Below are 22,614 nucleotides of genomic sequence, written 5' to 3' on the forward strand. Positions count from 1 at the left end.
AAAGATTCCTGAATTTTCCCAAATTTATACACTAGAAGCTAGGAAGAGAAACATCCTAAAGATATCGGGAAGGAGAATTTAAAGTGATTCAGTACCAGTGAGATGTAAGCACGTTATGGAAATCCCAGTCTCTTTCACAGTGATGTATGTGTTCATCAGACAAAATACTGACTTATTTCTTTAGGATTTTTGTAGAACAATTTTGCTGTCAAGTGTGATGATATTCCACTAGGTTGATCTATGTGGCATTAGCACTGATCTCTGCTCTGGTGACAGGGCCCAAGGGAACAGCATGGAGGGGACAGAGGAGTGTCAGGGGTTAGAAAAATGTTTTGCACCAGAGAACCAGTGGCATGGAAGAGGCTCCCTAGGGCAGTGCACGGCATGGCCATGAGCTGCTGGAGTTCAAGGAGCATTTGGACACTGCTGTAGATCTAGAGTTTGAATTTTCCATGGTCCTGTGTGGAGCCAGCAGTTAGACTCAAAGGTGCTTGAGGGTCCCTTCCAACTTGGGACATCCTGTTGTTATATGACCCTACAATACTCATGTCTGGGATACAAAGAACCTACTTTCACTGAGTCTTACTCTGAAGTGAAAAATCACCATCAATTTCAAGCCACTTAATTCATTAGTTATTAATAAAAATGACAGGGAAGTTGAGCATTCTCTCATGCATTGCTCTGAAAGCAAAATATGAGAGTGCTGGGAAAATATTTTTCTTTCATTTTTTTCTCAGATGTTTTTCCACTCATTGATTTTGAAGGAGGAAAAGGTGAAATAATAGGCATAGCTCCTGTTTCTGCCAGAAATCTTTGTACGACTAGTAATTGAATATCTAATTATCCAATTATACAAGCATGGATGTAGGGTGAGAATGTGCCTGAAACTGCTTTTCATTTTAGGAAGGCTTAAAGCATCATTATTGTAATACAGCATGAGCAGAACAACATGGATTATGAAAATGTCACCAAATTAACTACTTCTTGCTGGAAGTGTGCAGATGTCCAACCACGTTTACTTGACACTGGAAAAGAACACCCACAGTGATGTGACAGAGCAGACCTGGTTCTCAGAAAGTGGCCTCTAGATGTGCACTTCATCATACTTCATCATACAGAGTGGGTAGCAGACTATAACAGTGCTTTGAAGGGTTTCCCAAGTCTATTTATATAGGAAGGGCATGATGAATGTAGCAGTTCCTGAAAACTTTCCTGGGTAACAGTAAGGAAAAAATGAATTTACACTTATACCACATTCCCAGAAAATCTTTTTTATGCCTAAGCCATAGGCATAAAAAAGCAAAAAATGGTTGTACGTTAGAAAGCTGGAGAACATAAAAAAAGAAAATAAGAAGTGGAACTTGGAGACCTAGAAGTAAGTTGGGGCACTTGGGGAAGTAAAGAGAAACAGATCTAGGGGAAAAGCCAATTCCACGTAATTAAGTGGCAGCATAGAGCAATGATTTGCTGGCATGGCTACATGGCTCTGCAGTAGCCTTTTGTTTGTAGAACAATGCTCCCCGAGGGTCAGATTAAACTCTGGTTTTAAGCCAGAATTTTATGGTATAGCAGGAAATGGATTGATCAATACAGAAAAATGTCTGGATACACAAAGGAATGAGGACAAGAAGCTGTAAAGGAGTGGCAAGGGATTTGCCTCACGACTATCTTTGAACAGCAGTGTAGGGAGAGGTGCTGACATAGAAAAAAGACATTTCAGAGCTTGAACACTTCCTCAGTGATCTTTGGAAATTCAAGCCAAATGTAACTGACATATAAAACACATAGAAGTGGCAACAAACTCCCTGGCTGTCAAGTTATCCCAATTTTAATCTCCTTTTGATTTGCAGAAGTGATGCTAAGAGATACTGAGGTCGTTCAAAATATGACTCACTCTGTAGCATAGGTGAGAATAAGAACAAATACTACAAACTACATTAAAATAAAACACACAAAAAAAAAATTTACATGACCGCTACAAACATTAAAGGTAAGTGAGATGAAGCCCACCTGAAAGAATGTACTGAATATGATGATACTGTTCTCAGTATCGTTCTTGTTGGATATATGGGTGAAAGAATCTTTTACTAAATGTCCTGACGATGGTTGTGATGTTCAAGGTAGGGCACACAGTTGTAAGAATTTGAGGTAAATTTCTGAGGCGCTTATCAATAGAAATGTATATATTGATGTATATATGCATCAGCTTCTTACATTGCTTTTTAAGGATTTAGACAGTGTAGAGCTATCCTTATCTTAGACTGCCTATGAAGACAAGAGTTAGGTGAGAGCACTTCCAGGAGACAGCTGAGCTCATAGGAGAAGAGCATATTAATTGTCAGTAACTATACTGAAAGTTTACAGTGTCTCAAGTCTCAGATTAGATGCATATTTATTTTGCCTGAAGGTAGATGAGATGAACTACAGTCTAGCTACCCTGTCTTACTTCTACCCAGTCATATCAGTGGGGAACTTCACTGGATTTATTCCTCTGGAGGATTACAATTAAATAATTTCCTTCCCAACAAGATTATTTTTAAAACAGACCTTCACAGAAAGCAAGCTTGGGTGACATGGGGCTATCTATAAACAGAACACTCAACCTAGATTAAAGGGTGACACCAGACAAATTCCCTCAAATAAATAAATAAATTAAAGCTAGTATCAGTTAAACTATCCTAGAGATGAAAAGTTTGTCTTCATAGCTAGAGAAACATAAAGCGCTTAAGAAACTAAAACTTTGCAGCTTCCTGATCTAACGTTGGTCTACTTTTGACACAAAGCCAATTCACTGGGCACACATCTGAGAGTGTTGCTTTACTAAGAAAGGAACTGGTGTTGTCAAAGAATTAAACTGATGTGAGAATGGCCTTCTACTGGGTAAACTGATACTTAAAACCTATTGTTGCTCTGAAGATATTATATAATCAGATCTTTTGAAATGTAAAAAACCAGAAAGATTTTCACAAGTGATACCTTTGTTTTGGTGTCTCTGGAAAATTGTCACACTTCTTTCTTGTAGACCATGTTTGGGATGCCTGACAGAAACAAGTGAGGCACTTTCAGATTCACAAATGAAATAGTATAGACCAGTGCAAAAAGTTTTATAAACTGAAGTGCTGCAATTGCATAAAAGAGGGCCCTACCTTCATCCTTATCTGAGATCAGAAAGAAAATAAAAATAAGGCCAAGAACATGCACTTGAGCACAGAAATCAGTAGAAAAGTCAGACACAACTCTTGCCCAATGCTTGGTCTCCCCCTTACTTGCAAGATGATCCTCTGAACTTGCCGCTTTCTTTTCTAGTTTGTTACTAATCAGGTTATTTTCCGAAGTCATACTTAGACAATTTTTTTCACATTTACATTACAAATTTCTCATTCTAATTGTTAAGCTATTGCACTGAAAGAAAATAGTTGCAGCATTCTTTTAAACAATCCCTTCTGCATTAGAGGGCATGTACAATTTGTGGTCTTTGTTTTCAACCCAAGATTACAGATACCAGAATAGATTGATATTGATACAGCACACTGCAGATAAAACTAGTGGTCTGATTCTACAGGCAGGGGATTCACTCAATAGAAAAGTCTGTAAAAGAACAGTGCCTCTACTCAAATAAAATAAATATTCAGAGCAGACCATTAGTTTTCTCATCCTCTTTGCAAACTCCAGCAATTGCTAACAAAACGCAAACAAAAAATTAGCTAAACTACGTAAAAATGGGAATTAAGTTTTCCAAGACACCTAACCAACAGGCAAATCAGAGTTCACATTGTAATGGCAATCCAGCACAGTTCACATCAGTGACATGATAATGTGCCTTTGGACTTGTTCAGCTGACACAAGGCAGTATCTCTGGTTTATTTGTATTTAAAATATTTATTTTAGTAATATGGGACAGTATACTTCCTGGTATTTTTTTTCTCAGAACCTCTCAACAAGTGGGAGTAGTACCTTCCTCTCATAATAAGAAAAGAACAGCTACAAGCTAAAACCAGTTGAGCCCTGGTTTGACTGGCTCATCCAAAGGGTGGTTCTCCTGAGGCTACCCTAGTAAAGTGGATGCCAATGCAAAGAATCCACACAGAATTGAAGAAACAGTACTTGGAGGAATACCATTGATACTTCTTGCATTATGCAGGGGAAATGTCTGACTTGCAGACTGGATGAGGTTCTCTGAGGCTACAAATGAGTGGTTGAGCATGCACATATGAGAAATAGCTGCACAGTTTTTTTCTGGGAGAGCTGGCTGTAGTCATATCTTGGTAAACTTGGTCATACCCCACAAGCCAAGTGGGGCTTTCAGGCTGATTTTTGTTCCTATGTCTTCGTGCATGTGGGGTGAGTGAAGGTGCTTGGCCCATTGACTGTCTCTGAGCTGAGGAACCTGAAAGTTTTTGTTAAATTGACTTCACCTTGTTGCCTACATATTATCTAACTAGGACTCTACAGCTGCAAACAGAGGATTGAAGAGTTCACTATCTGGCCACTGGAGCTATAGACAGTACAGCACAGGCCAGATAAATGCCAGACTGAGTGAGTAAGGTGAAGTACCAAGGATAGTTTGGAGGGAGAAGGGTTTCACATGTTCCTCTGTTTGAAAGCACACTGCAGATGGGAATAAGCTGTTCTAGCTCTAAGCTAAAATAATTTCACTTGCCTTTCACTTGTCTAAAAAGCAAAATGCATGTCAAAAAAATGAACAGGAAAATAAACCTTTTAATCAATGGCATTCTCAGCTTCTGGATAAAGTCTCAGCACCAGTAAAATACACAGGAGAACGGACTTATAAGTGCACTTGATAACATTAATTTGTGTTTCATGTCCTTCTGCCATCTGAAGATAAAGCAGAAATTGAAAGGGTTTCCACTAATATTCTAGCTGAGCAGTCCTATTGAGAATGATTGATTTCCAAGGCTTAAATGAGTTTGTATCTGAATACTTTTAAGTCTGTTTTTGTCATCAGAAGACTAAACACTCAAGGATGATTTCTTGCCCCTCAGGAAAAGACAAGGAGGAAAGGAAGGAGTGTTCCTCTTTCTTGCTGATGTTCTTTGCATTGCAAAAGCAGGCCTGTGCTTGATTTGTATCAGTAAGAACATTATCAGGGCTAATGTGCAATTTATAATGTGCACATTATGTGTTGCAAGCAAGTGCAACACATGCCTTCCAAGGGAGTTCCATTGCACTGATGTTTATCAGAATTATTTGAGGATTTCTATCATTTATATGCAAGCTGGTCCATTGACTACGACAGAAGTTGGGAATGGAAGGTTTACTTGCAATTTGTTACCAGCACAAACATCTTGCTGAATTTTTTTTGCTGATGTTTACCAAAGATGCCTGCACTGTGTTATTCCCATTGCAATCAACTGTTCCCACTGCTATTATTAGGAACACCCCGCCTCTCTTTCACTGTTTTTAAAGAAACAAAATAAAGACAAAGAATGAAATAGACCTCCTCTGGCTTCACCTGTCTCGCTCGGCTACAGTGGCTCTCAAAATTCCCAGTGCTGCAAAATGAGTGCCTTCCCTAAGGCTTCTAACACACCATTCTTAGGAGGAGACAAATCAAGGGGATGGAGAACTAGTTACTTAAAACCAGCTGTGCAGAATCCCACAGAAACATAATGTGAGCTGCTCTGTTGCATCACTGTGACGATCAAATAAGCATGGACCTATCACACAGGGATGAAGAAAAAATTATTCAATTCCTACACCTATTCAAAGTCAAGAATTCCAGTAGTTTTAAGATCGGTTACACCATAATGAGACAGCATACTTGAAAGTAACCTGACATCAATTACAATGATTTATTGTGAAAAAGAATTAAATAAGATTACTTGGAGCTCAGTAGCTGCAGCATTTTAAAATGGAAAACTAAGAGTTAGTGCACTTGCTAGCTGCTGTGTCAGTTCAAAACTATGCCCTCCAAAACAGCTCCCAAACCCCTGCCCAGCAGGTTGTAGGTCAGTGTGCTCTTAAGTCCCACTCCTTAGTCCTCTTTCAGGTCACAAAAAGCCTAAATTGCTCAAGCTCAAGCAGCTAAAATGTCTGCCTTACCTGCATGCTCTGAAGATATTGCTGAGCTATTTTGACCCCTGTCCAGATAAAGTACTGTCTCATGGAACATGCTATCTGGGAGTAAATTGCTTATAACACAAATCATAGTTGTGCAAGGAGCAGTGGATCAGAACATCGGCCTCTCACACCAGACACACAGCCTGAAGTTTGATGTTGGCTAATAATGAAAAAACAGCTAGAGGACGTGAATGTATTAATATTGTAGTGTACACTTAAAGCACGTTTTTACATTCCTGGTGTAGTGTTTGCTGTGTAGAAGTTAAAAGGCACCTTGCTTTTCTCCAGTGACCTTGATTTTGTTGCCAAAGCAGGCCCAGGACCACTGGGGAGCAGATCACCAATGTGCCCCTGCATTGAGACCTGCATTTCCAGCGGAGCCACCCCCGTGGAAGTGATTAATGTTCCCCATCTGAGGAAAATCAGTTGAAACATCTCATCATGATTTTGTAATGTCCACTTTCTTCAGGCAGGACTTTTGAAAGGCATGAGCTTTCTCTGGAGTGACTTGTGATAACCTTGATTTATACACCACTATGGGATTAAAGTTATTAGCTACCTTGCCCCTTTAGCAGCATTGCTGAAACAAGAGAATGAGTTCCCTTTGAAATGCAGTTTATTCTACAGACATTTAGAGCAAAATCTTCAGCTAATTTCCATAACTGCATATAATATCAGAAAGAAAAGGCAAAGGAGAGAAGTACCGTCACTTGAAGGTTACTCACAGCTCTTTTCTAAACTACTAACTTGCTAGAGAAACGTGAAACAGGAGCTGAAATGTATCCTTTAGTTTATGCTCATGTTCTCCTCTTTGGACATTTGGTTTCCACACATCCACATTCGTCCACATGCACATATGTGAATTTGAGTGTCTTATGGTCAGAGCAAACCAGTTCCACCTTCTCTACATGACTCTTTTTTTCATGGCAGCAAATGCATTTATGTTCCATTTCATTGTTCTCAAAGGAATACCTATAGAAATGAGATTTGCACATCAGTCTATCAGTTGTTTTCTTCCTAAACCGGTCTATATATGCCACTCTGAACAGAGGTACTTCTAATGAGCAAAGGAACAAAATCTACTATTTATTTTTCTGCTTATTCATAACAAGCTTTCCCAAGGATGCTACTAGCCATGCAAGGCCAGATCCTCTGAAATCAGTGAGAAAAATACCAAAAACTTGGGGGATTTGGGATTTACGCACATTGTGGCACCATAGAAATGAACAATTCATGCAGAGGAGACTAAAGAACAGGAAAAAACTCCATCAAAGCCCAGAGCCATGAAAAAAATGAGTAAGGACAGGAAATTAATAAATTAAATGGTCTCTTTTCAGAGGGGCCTATTTTCGTGACTAAGATAAGGCACTGTTATTGCACCAAGGACATTTTGTCACGTTGCTAACAGCTGCTGCTCTGCACACCCAGTTTCCCAACCAGGAAACTTCTTTAAACAAGAAGCCAGGAAGACACAGAAAAAGATTTCCTACTTACACAGAATAGGTACTGCACGTCCCTTCACAGAAGGGCACTGGGACCGGAGCAGCAGACTTACAGTGCTTGTGAACAATGTATTGCTCTTTCACGCTGCGTTTGCATTTATGTGGCAAATCGATACCTGTGGGGGAGAACATTGCTGTTAGACTTCTTCAGACGGTGGGGTAAAAGAAATTTGGAAAGACATCTGCTGGGAAGCCAAGGGCAGATCGTTTTACTAAAATCTCTTGTAGTTTAAATGCAAAACATAACAAAACACAACACGCAACACACACATAAAAACAAAAAACAACACAAGAAAAAACAAAGAGAATGCAAAGAGGCACCAATTCAGCAAAGCAATTCCCCATTTGTCTGGACACCTCTCTGGTGACTGGCTCAAATAAAGACTTATTATGAAGTTCATGTAAGGTGCTGCCAAATGAAGACAAGGAGACATGAAGTGTTCTGTTAGCTAGTCAGTTAGTTTGTATTATAACTGCTATAAGTGATGTTTGTTAACATTTATGATTCGTTGACAACCTCTAGTTTTAGGATGGGTGCTATGGTGTCCTCATTGCAAGAACAAAGTAAGCTTTAAGCCTCAACTATGAAGCTCTGCTGATAAATGAACAGCCTTCCATTCTATGGAAAGTGCAAGCTCTCAGTGCATGCAGAAGGGCTACATGCAGTGGAGAACCTAGCCATATTTCAGCAGGGAATCAGTGATTTAACATACTCACAAGTCTTACAACAGCCATCTGAAGTCACATCAACAGTCCCCTGTATTGAAAGCAAATCAGAGAAGTTCGGATACTCAAGCCTAGCTTGCACATATTGTTAAGCAGCTGGTAGAAACAAGGGGAGTTCAAAAACATGCCCTCATCCTTAACCAACACACCAACTCCTCATCAGACCCATTTGTGTACTGTGTACCAGTTTTATGCAGAACAGCTTTAAAAAAATCCATCAGGGAGAATCTTTTCTTTAAATCTACTCACAAGCCACGTGGGATGTTCTGTAACACATGCTTGACTTCATCTAGGTTCTGTTGAAGCCAGCACAAAAGAGGCAAATTCGAAGCCAAAGAATGACACCTGCCCCTGAAACCGAACAGCTTGACTTACACAAAACCTATCCCAAAGGTAATTCAAGTCAGTGGCTGTCAGTTGATAAAAAACCCTGGTTTGTCATTGTCCCATGACTCTCTTCTTTCAAGTTCTAGTGCTTTACTTCACAAAAAGTGTGCGCACTGCTCACAAATACTTTTGTTATGCTTCCTGGGACAGTCCTTCCAGAGTTGAAAAAGCACATTTCCTTCAAATAGGATGGTCGACTCAGAAAGATCAAGAAAAAGTGAAGTGACCCATTCAAAAGAGTGAAGAAATCTCCCAGAGCAACGGCATGGCTCATTTCAGGAGGCTTTTTTCCTAGTTCTAAAATACTTACTGGGACACAGTTTGATTCCTCAAATGGTAGGCAGACTTTTACTGTACTAGTCAAGGAGAACTGGCCCCCTGATTCAGTGCATGTGTACTGAGTACAGTTATCATATGGTGCTTTATAACTCTTTCCAACCTGAAAAACAACAGGAAGAATAAATAAATCATAACATAGTGTAACAATACAAACAATAATGCAATAGTAATACAGCCCCTGGCAGAAGGGCTGGGATATTCAAATCAATCTGATAGTGCTGAGATGTTGATTTCACATCTACCAAGCTCACTCATTACCAGCCTTCACAAAATCCCTTCTCTGGTCACCTACATGGAAAGAAGCACAAGCTGGTGGCAGAATAAATATAGAGGTATGAACAGAAATGCTAAGAGATACCACGATGTATATCTGGTAATATGGGTGGAATGAAATATATATTAAAAAAAAAGTAATTCTACAGGATTTCAGCTGTTTTTTAATAGATGGAAGAAAAGCAGATAGTTTGAAAGATGAAAATAATCTTCATAATAGAGGTTAATGGATAAAACCTCCTCATGGTAACCACCTTTTAAGTGGAAGCATAAAAATTCTATATCGGCACAAGAGAAGCCAATTGCAACATAAATTTTCAAGGAAAGAAAGGATGAAACAGAAAAGATGCAGAGCTCAAGAGCTACCAGAGGAGAAATATCACATAAAACAATAGCCTGGGTGAGACAGCGTCATTAACTGTTCACAGCAATAGCAGGAGGTAATAAAAGCAAACAGCCAGCCTGAGGCTCAGCTCACATCTGCGCAACACTAAGCTGAGAAGATCTAGTGTATTACCTGGCTGTGTTACTGAGGTGCACTACATACACTATAGCAGCTATGACACTTTCAATTTCTGCCCCAGCAAATTTGTAACAAGTGTTAGTACAGTTACATGGCTTGCTCAAACTATTCAGCCCTGTATCTTCAGGGCAAGGTAATGACTCTGTTTCCAGTACTGGAGCAATATAATGTGAAGCCAGCTCACTTATCTCTGCAAAAGCAGTATTACACAATGTCACCACCCCCTACAAATTCCTTCTCTCTGCTGCATGCCAGGAAGATGGAGTGACATGATTTCCTTTCCTGAAGAGTTATTTTCGAAACAGCAGTGTCTGATGCGCACAGCAAAGAGAGTAGTCATACAAACTCTGATACATACTTTGGAAATACACATACTTTCTAATCTCCGAAAGGTCTTCCCAGGCTCAAAATGTATGGCACTACTTCTAACAGCACTGAAGTCAATTCACCTCAGTGTGCAAAGCAAGGGAGCGCTCACCTCAATGGTCACACTGCCAAATGGAAAGTTTGCCACACAAGCCACTTGCTGACACTGGCTGCAGCACTGACCCTCCTTTTCCACGTAGCGGAAACCCTGTGGGAATAACGTCACCATTTAGCTGCACTACTATGTTCATGAAACACCTTTGGATCAAAGCCACACTGGAGATAGCAGGGGAAATGAGCCCACCTCTGTTTTCCTTTAGAAAGCTGTTGGAACCACTTTAAGCCTGACAATTAAAGCTGGCAATTTCTTTCCAGTTTTTAATAGTGACCTCTGTGGCATTTCACTTACCATGTAGGCCCTGCTTTCAGCTACTCTTCTTTTTGCTAATGCACAAGTTAGAAGACATAAATTAATTCATCATCAGATTATTTGCAAAGTCTACCACCAGTGCTTGATATGATATGATTATTCACCAGAGTCGTCACAGTCAAACACATGAAGATCATGCATCAGTTATTTCCTTCCCTGTGCTTTAGGTATTCATCAGTCTTTTCATGGGTGTTGCTGGCTTCAAGATAAAGGACAATGGTTTTATCCATTTTTTAGGATGGGTAGAGAGTCTAGCCTTATCTGAATGAGAAAGAGAAGGAACCACTCTTTGCTTATGTTCAGAAATAGACTGAGCAGTTTTTGTTCAGACTCTGAACTCATGAATACTAGTAGTGTCTGGAAACACATAAACAGCCGTGTGGTTTCTCAGTGATCTTAATTTTGGGGCCGAAAACAACACCAACAGATTGGCATAAACATCATCTTTCAGCAGTAAGACTTCTCCTTAGTAGCTCTGCAGCCATTCATCTTCAAGGCATCCCTCCACGGGTAATTTCTGTTTGCTAGAGCAACTATGGCCAGCACTGTAAAAAGGACTTTACAAAAATTGAACAGAAGATTATATCCTGCTATCCTTCAGCTGTCCCAGATTTACAGTACACTCTCTCAACAGCCATTGGTGGTGGTGGGGACTGCGTGCAGCACTGACCTGCTGGCAGGTGGTTTGGCATTTCACTGGGATGCACTGGATGCGGTTGGTTTGCGTCACAGCATCCTGCTCATCTGTGCACACACAGTCTTCACAAGAGCTTTTTGGCACCACTGCTCCAGGCTGAAAAGATAAAGGAAATCAGAGAGAAAACAGGCAATGGCAAGAAATTGTGGGTGTGAAGAAACATACATCCCCCAGACTATTGAAAAATAATGATCATACTCAATATTTATTTTTGGCAGAACTTCCTGGAAAGAATGTCTCAGATCATTAATTGTGAAGCTGGTGCTGTCGATATCACAAATTTTGCATGAGGTTGACACATCCAAGTGCACTGAACATATTGTGTGAGTTGTTAACGTTATCTCATAAACTCCATGCTTTATTTTTTCTTCAGTTTGATCTAATTATTAATCTCACAGCATCTAATAAGCTTTTAAATTTGTGTTCCATCACAGTTCTGACTTTTACTCTCTAAAACCTAAGGATCTCTAATTATCTCGTTTACTAATGAAGCTACTGATCTCTAGAATTACTCATTCATTAATATTTCCAGTAACACATAAGGTTACTGGCAGGGAACAGTTATGGACCACTTTAATCTTGTTTCTTATGTGATTGTTGACAATAACAAGTTCATAAAATTCTGATTCAAGCTGCATTAACCTGCGGAAAGAAGTGCCTGGAAGAAGACCTACCTTAAATTCAACTCCTTCAGAAACACATACACCTTTTGGTACTGTAAGAAAAAGAAAATGAAAAGGATGTGCTAGGAATGATATAACCATTGTAATACTCAGCTCTGAATTCTTGGTGTTTTAGAGAAGGCAGAGAGTAGAACTGAGTATATTTGCTAAGCCTCCATAGCCTGCACAATGGCAGGAAAAGCACAGCTAACTGTCATTCTGAAGCCCACGTGTAACATCTGCTCAAATGTTATGCATGAAGTTTGTGTTAATTCTATATCCTGGTATTTTCCACATGGCAAAACTAATTTACTTCACATAGTTTTACACATACTTGAAATTAGTTGAGCTTTTCTTTATTCTTAGCCACCTTGCTAGTTACTGTGTAAATGGGAAGCTGGGTGAGGTATGCAATTCCAGAAACAAGATTTGGCGGCAGAACTTCTAGATAGGTTCACTGTAATACAAATTCAGTATTTGATCAATCACACACTGATATTTCACTGAATATTATCTACAGAAAACTTAGAGCACTTATTCTTGTTCCACAAAACGTGCCAGGGAGGGACACATTTAGAAAAAAAGAAATAGTTCAAGGAATTAAAAGTCATAGTATCATAGAATCCTAGAATGGCTTGGGTTGGAAGGAACTTCAAAGATCACCCAGTTCCAACCCCCTCCCATGGGCAGGGCTGCTGATCATGAGATCAGGCTGCCCAAGGCCTCATCCAGCCTGGCCCCAAGTGCCTCCAGGGATGTGGCATCCACCGCTTCCCTGGGCAGCATGTGCCTGGGCCTCACTATCCTCAGTGAAAGATTTCAAAGGAGCATGTCAGGGAAACATGGTACTTACTACAGGAGAAGATAGGACAACAACCATCCTCAGATATAGCTACCACTGGCTGGAAACCTAAATCACATGCTGTTTTGTTGATAATGCAAGTTTTTATATCACATTCTGCAATGGACAAATGAAGATAAAATAAGTCAGATCATCCTGTTCAGCAGTTTTACTCACAGGTTAAGACTCAAACATCCAGAAAATAGATGATTTTCAAACCAAACATCTTTCGAGGTTGGGTTTTGTTCAGGTTAAGTTTCTTGAAGGTTGACCTACTGTAAAGCTCTTTCTTTACTGTAAAGCATATAGTTCTAGCCCATGTTTCCCCTACTGGATGTCATCTCTAACAAAATATACATGCTTATCAGAGAAAAAGTGAAATGATAGAGAAAAGCATTGGGTTAAAAGCAAATGAGTTAGAGTGGACAAAATGAAGAGGTAGTGGTTGAGGGTCAGAGACACAGAAGTAGGGAGACACAAGGCAGAGCATTCTGCTCTGAGCAGTGCCCACAGGACATCCAAAGAAGCTCAGTGAATCTTTGTTTGGGAGTGTGAAGGAATAAGGAAGATGAAAACATCCCAACGCTGCCAGGATCTCTTGTCCTGCAGTGTCCTATGGATGTTAGGAATAAATGTCTGGGGCCTGAGTAGACTATGAAGAGAAGATACCTAGTAGGTCATAGCAGTAGTTTAGAATACAATTTGAACTAGAGGAGGTCTCTTTTGACAGCAAGAATAAATGACTACTCCAGTGTGCTTGTTTGAATCTGCTAGCTGTTGGGTGACCATGAGGCAAATGATGCTACTTAATGACATGATGGCACATGAATCATTGACTTACCACAGACTGTTTCTGTGCAGCATGGATCATCCAGACGTGGTTTTATTTTGCGTACAAAGCCTTCTTTAGTGCAGTTGATAGGTGGGGATTTAGCACAAGGGCGGGGGAAGCAAGAGATATTGAAGGTCTCTTCATCACAAGTACAGTATTGACAGTCATGCTCCCAAGCCTCTCTAGGCTGTAAAAACAGTAGAGGTAGTCATTAGAAGACAAAAACTAGAAGCATTAGATTAATGGGTGTCTGCCTGCTACAGGTCTGGATTGCCCTATTTCACGTGAAAAATTGGAGTTGAAATTCCAGAGGAAGAGAAGAAAAAGTGCTCTCTGCCACTTTCCTTTGTAGGTTTACTTATTACCAGAAGGGAAATGTGGTACTTCTACCAGAAAAGTGATTCCCACAAACTGCTAATTCTGTTTCCATATCTCTAGTAATTAATAAAGTTCTAGAGTTAAGAAATTCTGCTGTCTTCTTCCCCACTGTCATCACAGTTCACTGGTATTTAAGCTTAGAATTAGAAGAAGAAACTCGTGCAGTTAATTTTACAGTAGGTCACAGCACTCACCTTGTATAAAGTCAGAGTATAAAGTTAGCATTTTCTTACCTGTTTCACCGATCCATCTTGTGCAGTGCAACCTACAAAACAAATTAGATTCCATTAGTGATAACTGGGGAAAACAACAGAAGCAGCAGGACAGAAATAGGAGGCCCTTGAAATCTGAGAAATGGACACAAAGATTAAGTGTGAAAATTCACAGGTTACGTAGCCAAAATATCTTGTATTAGCTTACTAGTTTAAATATCCCTATCTTTGATCTTGCAAAAGTTTCAGTTTATATGTAAAAGTAACTGTCAAACAGAAGCATTTCCAGCCTGCCTAGAAAGGGCCTGTATGAAGACCTCCTTCATTGCCTCTGTACCCAGAACATCTGCCTTATGTGCACTTCTACATAGGGCCTTATCATCCTGCCTCTTCCCAATTTTTACATTATTTCTTACCGCAGACAGAAACACAGATGCCATCATGTTCATTCAGCAGAATATTTCCATCAGGGCAGTAACATCCCTCAACAAACACTGGTGTGTTGTTTTGTGAGGGGAGGGTGTCCATAACAACTTCTCTGCACAATTAGAATATAAACAGAAATGAATGAGAGGCAGAAATGTGCACAGGGACAAGCAGACACCTAAAACCCAGGGGAATGTTATGTTTGAGCCTTCCTTGGCACTTCTCAAGTTATGGATCTTTGCCATTGGGAATGACTCACCTGCTGAAGCATGTGTTTCTTTTTGCTTCCCCACATGGCTTGTAGACCTGATTCCGAGCACAGGTGGCCTCTGTAGAGCATCACAACACAGGAGTTAGAAAGCCCAGGACCACTTGTACCCTTCAATGCATGATGGACAAGCAGCCAACACAGCCCAAGCTCCTGCCCAGCAAGGGGTCCCTGAATCTTCAGCAAGAGGAACATCAAGTGCTTGCAGCAGTACCAGCAGTGCTTATCCAGAACCAGAGGCCCCTGAGCAGGCAGTGAGAAGAGAAGCTATGCATTGCCATCTAGTGATGAAGTCATAGCTAACACGAAGAGGAGAAAAATGAGAAATGTCCCAACCTACTCCTCTGCAAGTTTCTCAGGAGAGCTCATGGACCTGCTTCCCACTTGTTTTGCACCATTTCTAGACTGCAACTTGTTTTTTTTTTGTTTGTTTGTTTTTTTTAAATTTGCTCCCGTTTTTCTTAGGTCCTAAGCAGCTAAAGAAATATTGATGCAGAGGAATAGAAATGCTTGTGTACGTTATGAAAAAGCTGATCAGAGCCACTTCTGCAGCAGGTCTTTGCCAGGCTTACCGCACTGCCCCCTCGTCTGCCCTCTCCAGTCCACACAGACCCCGTGGAGCCCGCACAATGCTGCGTATGTCTGCATGCTCTGGCACTCAGTGCTGGGGCGCTGCTGCGAGCACCTGCTGGCCACACACGCCTCATAGTAGGGCTGCGGGGGGACCACGTGGTGGCACTCAGTCAGGTTCCTTTGCAAAGGAAGGAAACAAGGAAACAGATACAGCATTTTACTTCCTTGGGCTATTTGGGTTAGAATTCAACTCACAGCTGAACTGATTCCCACTCAGAGAAGGCATCAAGTCAAAAACACAAAGACAAGTTGCTGTCATTGGCAATACACCCACTGAGTGTATTGGGGTGCTGGCACAGGCTGTCCAGGAAGGTGGTGGAGTCAGCATCCCTGGAGGAGTTCAAAAACTGTGGAGATATGGCACTGAGGGATGTGGCCCAGTGAGCAATGTTGGCAGTAGGTAGATGTTTGGAACTGATCTTTAGAGATCTTTTCCAAACTTAATGATTCTATGGTTCAATTAAGAATGAGCTTTCCCTCCCATTCTTCACAATGCTTTGAAACAAAGCAATTTTACAATAGAATGACATGTGCAAAGACGAGTCTTTTGAGCAGTTCATGATTGTAATTCCATACACTGACACTGTAATGTCAACAATTGGCAATCCTATTGGCAATCCTGTTTTAAACAACATTATTTAAAAAACTGACATACACATTTGCTTGCTATATTCTGTGTGTATTTCTTTTCATCCAGAGCATTCAGATAGATGCTGAGTGATTACCACTTTCTGCTAAACTTATCAAGAAACCACAGGCAGAGGGAGTGCCAAGCAGCACACACTGTTAAGGAAGGTCTAGTGCTGCTGCAGCTGAAAAACACCTGCCAAACTTGGGAACATTCACACATCAGTTCACTGCTCAGTTTTGCAAGGTATGCTAGAGCTCATATTTTTACTGTGTCCTATAAGCAACTCACCCAAGTAATATAGTTAAGCACAAAATTATCTTGTGGACTTATTATTTGGCCTCCATGGAGTTATCTTACCAGATGACTTTACACAGTTCAGAAGGCTCACAGTGCTGATAATTTTCAATCTTAGCTGGTTCTGAGATGCCTGGATTACAGTATCTGTTGGTAGAAACTGGGACTTTCCAATCCAATGCCATCTTTTTGAAGGACTCAATGACCTCACCATTCCTCTTCCTAGCATCATCAGATTTCTGGTTGGTACATGTACCTGGTTGCAAAATATAAGGAAAGAGACAATTCAGGGCTGACTGATGCTGATAAAGCTGTTTTTACATAACACTGCAATACCTGGCGGGAAGTTCTTGTGGAAAAGAAATGACGCACAGGGTCCTGAGTGGGTTCAAAAGAGCTTTGTAGGAGAAGGCTAGAGGAAATAGTTTGCCATGAAAACCAGAGCTGAGGTGTTGCCTAGCGCATTCCTCTGGATTGCTAAAGCAACTGAGATGGCTCTGACTAGTTCAAGACCCTACATAATGAGTAGGTATGATCAAAAGTAAAAGCTTAGAAAGAACATGTCTCCAGCAAATGTACAGAGTGGAAGGAAGTGACTCAAAACACTGTCTACTGAGAGTGCCTTTCTATCAACAAGAGATATATTTGTTAAGATTTCTGTAACATAGCAATCATTGAAGTTGCAAGAATTTGGAAATGTTTACAAGGGGACAAGAGAAAGAAGGAGGAAAAATTACTGTGTTCTTTACTGTCAGCTGATGAGCACACTCACCACACAGTCCCATGGTATTGTTATAATACTTTCCAAAAGGGAGCTTTATGTAAAATGCAAGTCGACTGTAAGAGACATAAACTTCCAACTCAGGTATTTCAACTATAATGTAAAGGCCAGAACTGGTTATCCTGATACCATTCTTGGAAATGTCTGGAACAACTTTCTTATCATTAAAGAAAACCTAAAAAGAACAGAAACAAAAGATCTCAAAGGACATTTTTCTGTTCAGTAGTATATACAGTTTATGTAACTCAGAAGAGCTACTTCTCAGCTCTCAGGTGCACAAAATGAAATCTGAAAAAGGCAGTCATTTAGGCAGTTCCTGATTATTCCTTTTTAATATGTTGTAATTTACACTAACTACTTACGTTAGGAAGAAAAACACTATAAATTGTGTGACGATTTCAAGCTTTTGGAATATACAAAGTTTTGCTGATACAGTGAAAAAAGAAAGAACAAGGAAGCAATGTAACTGCATTTCCTACAGTTCTATTTTTCTCAATCTTCATCCTTTGACATGGCAAGGCATTTGGCAGTAGAGTAATGTAACTACAGCAAAGTAATGAGAGCTCATTTTAATAAAATACTTTACCAAGTTCGTTTCTTTTCCATGTTCCTTCGCTTGTGTCAGAATAACAAGAGAATTGGAGTGAAAAATGAGTAGGGACATTGAACAAATTGCTCCATCAGTGGCACCACAGTAGTAGTTGTCTATGTGAATCCAGAACTTTTGAGAGCTGGGCTGAATTAACTCCACGAGGACATACGTACAGTTTTCTTTGAAGTGATAATATGTTCCATCAAAAGTCACATAATGCTCATTTCCCCACCCACTGCAAATACCTGGAAGACACACTTCAAGTTTAGTTTCTCAGCTTCAAGCTGGTTTTAATTCTTTTAATCTTTTTCAGTGAGATCTGAAAAGACTAGTTTGGTGAAGAAAAGCTAGCTTTGCAAACACCTTTTTATCTGCTCTTAATACCTAATGTTTTATGTGGTAATTCTGCTCTATTTCACCTTACTGAATCAATACAAACATAATACAGATGTTGGCCACATAGATTCATAGCCAGAATTTCACAAATTCACTTGCCACAGTACTTACACTGGCACTCAAAGACTTCACAGCAACCAGTTTCATCATGGTGTTTCATGAATGGGAAACCATTGACACAGAGTTTCAGCTGCTGAGGAGGGCAAGTAATGCTGGACAGCTTAATATTATTTTCTTCTCCCAGGCAAGTGGCAATCTGGCAGTTTCCAAAGTTCCATGATTCATTGAACTATTGACAGATTGAAAGAGATGGAGGAGAACATAGCAAAGTAATATAACAATTGCATGCACCGACCACACTCCACTCAGATCCCTATCTGGTATGGCATTATTTACTATCTACTCTCTGTAAACCAGAAAATGTTAACTATATAGCAATCAATGCAGCTTTGATATCTTCTTCTGTTCTACAACATTTTGTGCAAGTCTCAGGAATAAGGTCATGACTGCTTCTGCAGGTGTGACATAGCTAGATGTGGTTTCCTAGCTGTTCTTCAGCTCAGGTAACTCTGCCTGCCTACAGTGCTCTAGCTAAAGAACCATATCTTCGTTCAAGTCTCTCACCTTTCTGGGAGGAATGAGCCCAAGACAGTCGCTCACAGGAACCAGCGTAGTAGCAGGAACTAGGCTTGTTGCACTGGGAGCAGCTGTTGGTGGACAGGCTTCAGAGTTTGGTTCACAGGTCTCAAGGGCCTCAGTTTGAAAGACTTTACACTCTGCCCAGATTAATTCAATCTGGCATGATGCATTGCAAATGGAGTAAGCACAATGACCTGATATATTCATTGGCAGAGAAACATTTTCTCCTGTAAGGCCAAAACCAACAGTTAGTACTGAACTGCCCCTGAAACAGGTAAATGTTTGCTATGAACTCTCAAGGACACATCACATCACAGATCAGACACATACTCTGCATGGAAGTAACTGGGTCTGGCTGCCCCATACATTCAGTGTGTCTGCTTGCTGATCGTTGAATCTAATGACTGAATGAGGTCTCAATTCATCTAAATGAAAAAGGCTCAGGGAGAGCTACAGGTGGCAAATCTGCATTTCATCAGCTCATCAGTAAGTACACTGGTGGGAATTGAGTATGAGTCCAAAAGAAGAGAATAGTGAGTGTATCACTGAGTGCTTCACAAAGACCATAATATACATGTTCAGGAGCTACTAAGAGATAAAGAAAAGCCTTCTCTCCTGTAACTTTGGAATAGGAACGTGGATTGCAAAATAGTATTTAGATTATGAGATTCAGGGGTTGTGCTGGAGTACATTAAAGTTCACATCTAATATAAGCTTTCTTACACCAGGGGTATCCAAACCAGGACTATGTTACAGGATGCAGGTGAAAAGCAGTTTTGGAGGTCTTTGTTACAGTTCAGAGATTAACAACTTCTGGTAATATGTAATTGCAACAGTCTGAATCATCACTTGCTGGAGCACATTTATCTAACAGTACATCTTCCCACATCAGTGGTGCAGAAAAAGTAAATTGCTTGGTTTCTCACCCATTTGTATCAATTGTCCATTGTCAGTGCAGAAACAGGGAGTGACTGCTGTTGATAACGGTGTGGATGTTACAGGTTGCATAAGTTGTTCTGCAGAAAATTAAACCAATTAATATCCAAAGCCTCTGCTACTCTATATTCAAGCTCAATGACATCTATCACATTCTCTACATTTACAAGAGGAACAAAGTCATTATTACACGTCACCACATTCTGTACAGGTTCACACTAAAAACATTCCCTATATTTTAATAACCCCCGTGCACACATGCTACCAGGGTAATGCACACACTCCTCCAAGTGTGTGCATCAGGTATTTCTATACAGAAGAGAGTAAGCCTCCCTTCCACTGTCTCTTATTTTATTCCCAACTAAGGTCTTCTTGTCTTTCTAATCTCATAGGACTTTTCCTGACTTTGGAAAGGTGACTTCCAGTGGCAAACCATTTTGTTCTGAAAAGCTAGTTGTGAAGAATCTGTTGATTTAAATACAGATGGGACATTTAGAAATTTAATGAGGCTGCCCTGTACTCTGCTTTAAATAACTTCTCCTTTCCTAGCTATTACAGCATTATATGTCTTATTCCAGCTGTTACTAAATGTAGTAAACAGGAAACAGATAAGCTTACCATCGAGTCTTCAGTTCATCCACTCACTTGAGTAGAGAAACTGTTAGTGTTGATTGCCTTATTTTGTACAATTTGCTACCAAAGGATATATTTTTAAATCACTGATTTTTTTTTTTCCTATAATCATGGCACAGCTTCATCTTTTCTTTTGATCTTTTTCTTTCTGTTTTCTGTTTGCTCTGTCCCCTTTGCCCAGCAACTTCTATTTTATGAAGAGATTAAACCACAAGGTACCTTTATTTTCTTGTTCCAGTGAGTCATTTGAAACTGACTTAATCCAATGTAGAAAGCAGTACAGTAAGAACAATAGTGTGTAATAATAGGTGATGAGAAGGAGAAAAACAAGATTTAGAACTATGAAATTTTTGAGAATAACAACAGCAGTGTCAGCTGTGGAAGGCCCAAAGATACTGGAAAAACCATGTTGAAAAATGGCTAAAACTATGCAATCTTTACATTGACTATAAGATCTCAAAAATTACACAAAATTACAGACTTGATAGTACCTTGTGCTGGTGCAAATGGTGTACTGCAGGGGATGAATGTTTTAATGATCACTCCGTTAGGGCCACAGAAAGCATTACCACACTTAGTCCCATCGGTCTGGCTGTATATAGTTTCATTTAATGAGTAGGTCTTCCCATTGTAGCAACAAAGGCAATCTGAGGCAATAAAAGAGTAAATACCATGGTACCAGAGAACACTGCCTCATAATACAAATATAAATGAGAAGAAAATCAAACTCTGGATTTACCATTCATATACGCAAAAATGAATTACCTGTCTGAAAAACATTATCAGTTTCTACTTGAGAAGTTGCACTGGGAGTCTACCTCTATTTTTTTAAATGAGTTGGAATTTTTTTGTTGCTGGTTCTTTTTTTGGAGTCAGCTTATTGGCTGGTGAAAGTATCAGAACTGGCAGTGTCTTTGTCCGGAATAGAGCACAGGGGTATTCCCTCTTGGCAGGGAATATGGCTGGGACTACTGCTTTGATGACTGTTAAGACCCTGAAGCTTCCATTACCACTAGTGAGGAATGTGCAGCAATAAACAGCTTTCTCTAAGTATAAAGAAGTGCTGCAATTTTTTGAGAATGTGTATTCAGGAAACACAAAGAGATGTATCTGTATTACTGTAAAAAAATCAGCACAATTGAAGAAATGTTGTTGACGGAGTCACCCTGCATTTTGAGGACGTGGCTACTCCCATATGATGGCAATGAACAAGCAAGTGTGTCCCTGAAGCACATAAGGCTGCTCTTAAGCCTAACTGTCTAGGTATCTTATGTAGTTAGAGGACAGAAAATAGCACCTCCAGAAGATTTATCAACATGTGATGTTGGGTGTTCCAGTCTCAATGAAAGATGATCAAATGTTACCTTTGGAATCTTCAGTACACAGCTTCTCTTCAGGATTGCTGAAGACAAAGAGGAGGAGAGAAAACTTGTTTTTACTGACTTGAATCAGTATGTGGAAATATGTGTGCAATGGTATCTGTCTGCAGACATAGCTATTTCTACAAAAAAGCCTGCTCCTTCAGGTTTTAAATGATTGTTGCTGCCAGCATTTCCTGTGAACATAAACCATACAGGGCATAACTCTCCAGTGCTACTGTATCTCCCTTACTATCAACTGACCTACCATGAAGTGCAGTCAGGGAGGGAGATGCACTCCCTCCTCTCCTCATCAAAATACGGCTTGTCAGGGCTGCATTCCGGGTAACAGCCTGGAAAGTTAAAGTAAACAACACGTCTTTAGCCTGCTTTACATAGATTCAAGGCAATCACATAAACGCCTCTAACAGATGCGGATTTTATCCCAATATGAATGGGATCCAGTTTTATTCATTCTCCCATTTTCCATATCCTCTTTTTCCCTCTCCTCTGAAAGTTTTAATGAACTCTGTCATCAGATTATTATTCTTCACAAATTTAGACTCAGTGACCTTGTATCTCTGCCCTGTTTAAAAATAACACGCAAATTCTGCTTCAGATGGTACTATGGCACAGAGAATTAGCCTCAGGCAAGGCACGGTCAGTGAGTTTCTAGGGCAAATGAAATATTCCTCCAAGGTAAGACAGCAATCTTGCTGCTTAAGGCATTTAAAATCAGACAAATCTTCAACAAACTGCATCAAAGTCAAGGAAGAAT

General features: G+C 40.1%; 2 protein-coding genes across 2 annotated transcripts in view; both read right to left on the reverse strand.

Moving 5' to 3' along the window:
• The window catches only part of MUC5AC (mucin 5AC, oligomeric mucus/gel-forming), a 217,213-nt gene that overhangs the window by 98,615 nt on the left and 95,984 nt on the right, over positions 1 to 22,614 (reverse strand). Inside the window, exons 60-67 of the mRNA XM_010711134.3 lie at positions 18,895 to 19,136; positions 17,274 to 17,457; positions 16,565 to 16,757; positions 15,516 to 15,694; positions 14,271 to 14,302; positions 11,298 to 11,420; positions 10,310 to 10,405; positions 9,007 to 9,135 (exon numbers count right to left, since the gene is read on the reverse strand). Of these exons, the coding sequence (XP_010709436.2) occupies positions 9,007 to 9,135; positions 10,310 to 10,405; positions 11,298 to 11,420; positions 14,271 to 14,302; positions 15,516 to 15,694; positions 16,565 to 16,757; positions 17,274 to 17,457; positions 18,895 to 19,136 (1,178 nt within the window). The remainder of the gene's footprint in view (positions 1 to 9,006; positions 9,136 to 10,309; positions 10,406 to 11,297; positions 11,421 to 14,270; positions 14,303 to 15,515; positions 15,695 to 16,564; positions 16,758 to 17,273; positions 17,458 to 18,894; positions 19,137 to 22,614) is intronic.
• The window catches only part of MUC2 (mucin 2, oligomeric mucus/gel-forming), a 41,252-nt gene continuing 25,313 nt past the window's right edge, over positions 6,676 to 22,614 (reverse strand). The window contains exons 26-47 of the mRNA XM_010711133.3: positions 22,105 to 22,189; positions 21,843 to 21,880; positions 20,970 to 21,125; positions 19,836 to 19,925; positions 18,895 to 19,136; positions 18,382 to 18,559; positions 17,869 to 18,119; positions 17,274 to 17,457; positions 16,565 to 16,757; positions 15,516 to 15,694; positions 14,935 to 15,004; positions 14,666 to 14,787; positions 14,271 to 14,302; positions 13,669 to 13,846; positions 12,840 to 12,944; positions 11,999 to 12,039; positions 11,298 to 11,420; positions 10,310 to 10,405; positions 9,007 to 9,135; positions 8,301 to 8,340; positions 7,576 to 7,699; positions 6,676 to 7,053 (exon numbers count right to left, since the gene is read on the reverse strand). Coding sequence (XP_010709435.1) covers positions 6,879 to 7,053; positions 7,576 to 7,699; positions 8,301 to 8,340; positions 9,007 to 9,135; positions 10,310 to 10,405; positions 11,298 to 11,420; positions 11,999 to 12,039; positions 12,840 to 12,944; positions 13,669 to 13,846; positions 14,271 to 14,302; positions 14,666 to 14,787; positions 14,935 to 15,004; positions 15,516 to 15,694; positions 16,565 to 16,757; positions 17,274 to 17,457; positions 17,869 to 18,119; positions 18,382 to 18,559; positions 18,895 to 19,136; positions 19,836 to 19,925; positions 20,970 to 21,125; positions 21,843 to 21,880; positions 22,105 to 22,189 — 2,831 coding nt within the window. The 3' untranslated portion in view covers positions 6,676 to 6,878. The remainder of the gene's footprint in view (positions 7,054 to 7,575; positions 7,700 to 8,300; positions 8,341 to 9,006; positions 9,136 to 10,309; positions 10,406 to 11,297; positions 11,421 to 11,998; positions 12,040 to 12,839; positions 12,945 to 13,668; positions 13,847 to 14,270; positions 14,303 to 14,665; positions 14,788 to 14,934; positions 15,005 to 15,515; positions 15,695 to 16,564; positions 16,758 to 17,273; positions 17,458 to 17,868; positions 18,120 to 18,381; positions 18,560 to 18,894; positions 19,137 to 19,835; positions 19,926 to 20,969; positions 21,126 to 21,842; positions 21,881 to 22,104; positions 22,190 to 22,614) is intronic.

Source organism: Meleagris gallopavo, chromosome 5, assembly GCF_000146605.3.
Source record: "Meleagris gallopavo isolate NT-WF06-2002-E0010 breed Aviagen turkey brand Nicholas breeding stock chromosome 5, Turkey_5.1, whole genome shotgun sequence".
Taxonomy (NCBI): domain Eukaryota; kingdom Metazoa; phylum Chordata; class Aves; order Galliformes; family Phasianidae; genus Meleagris; species Meleagris gallopavo.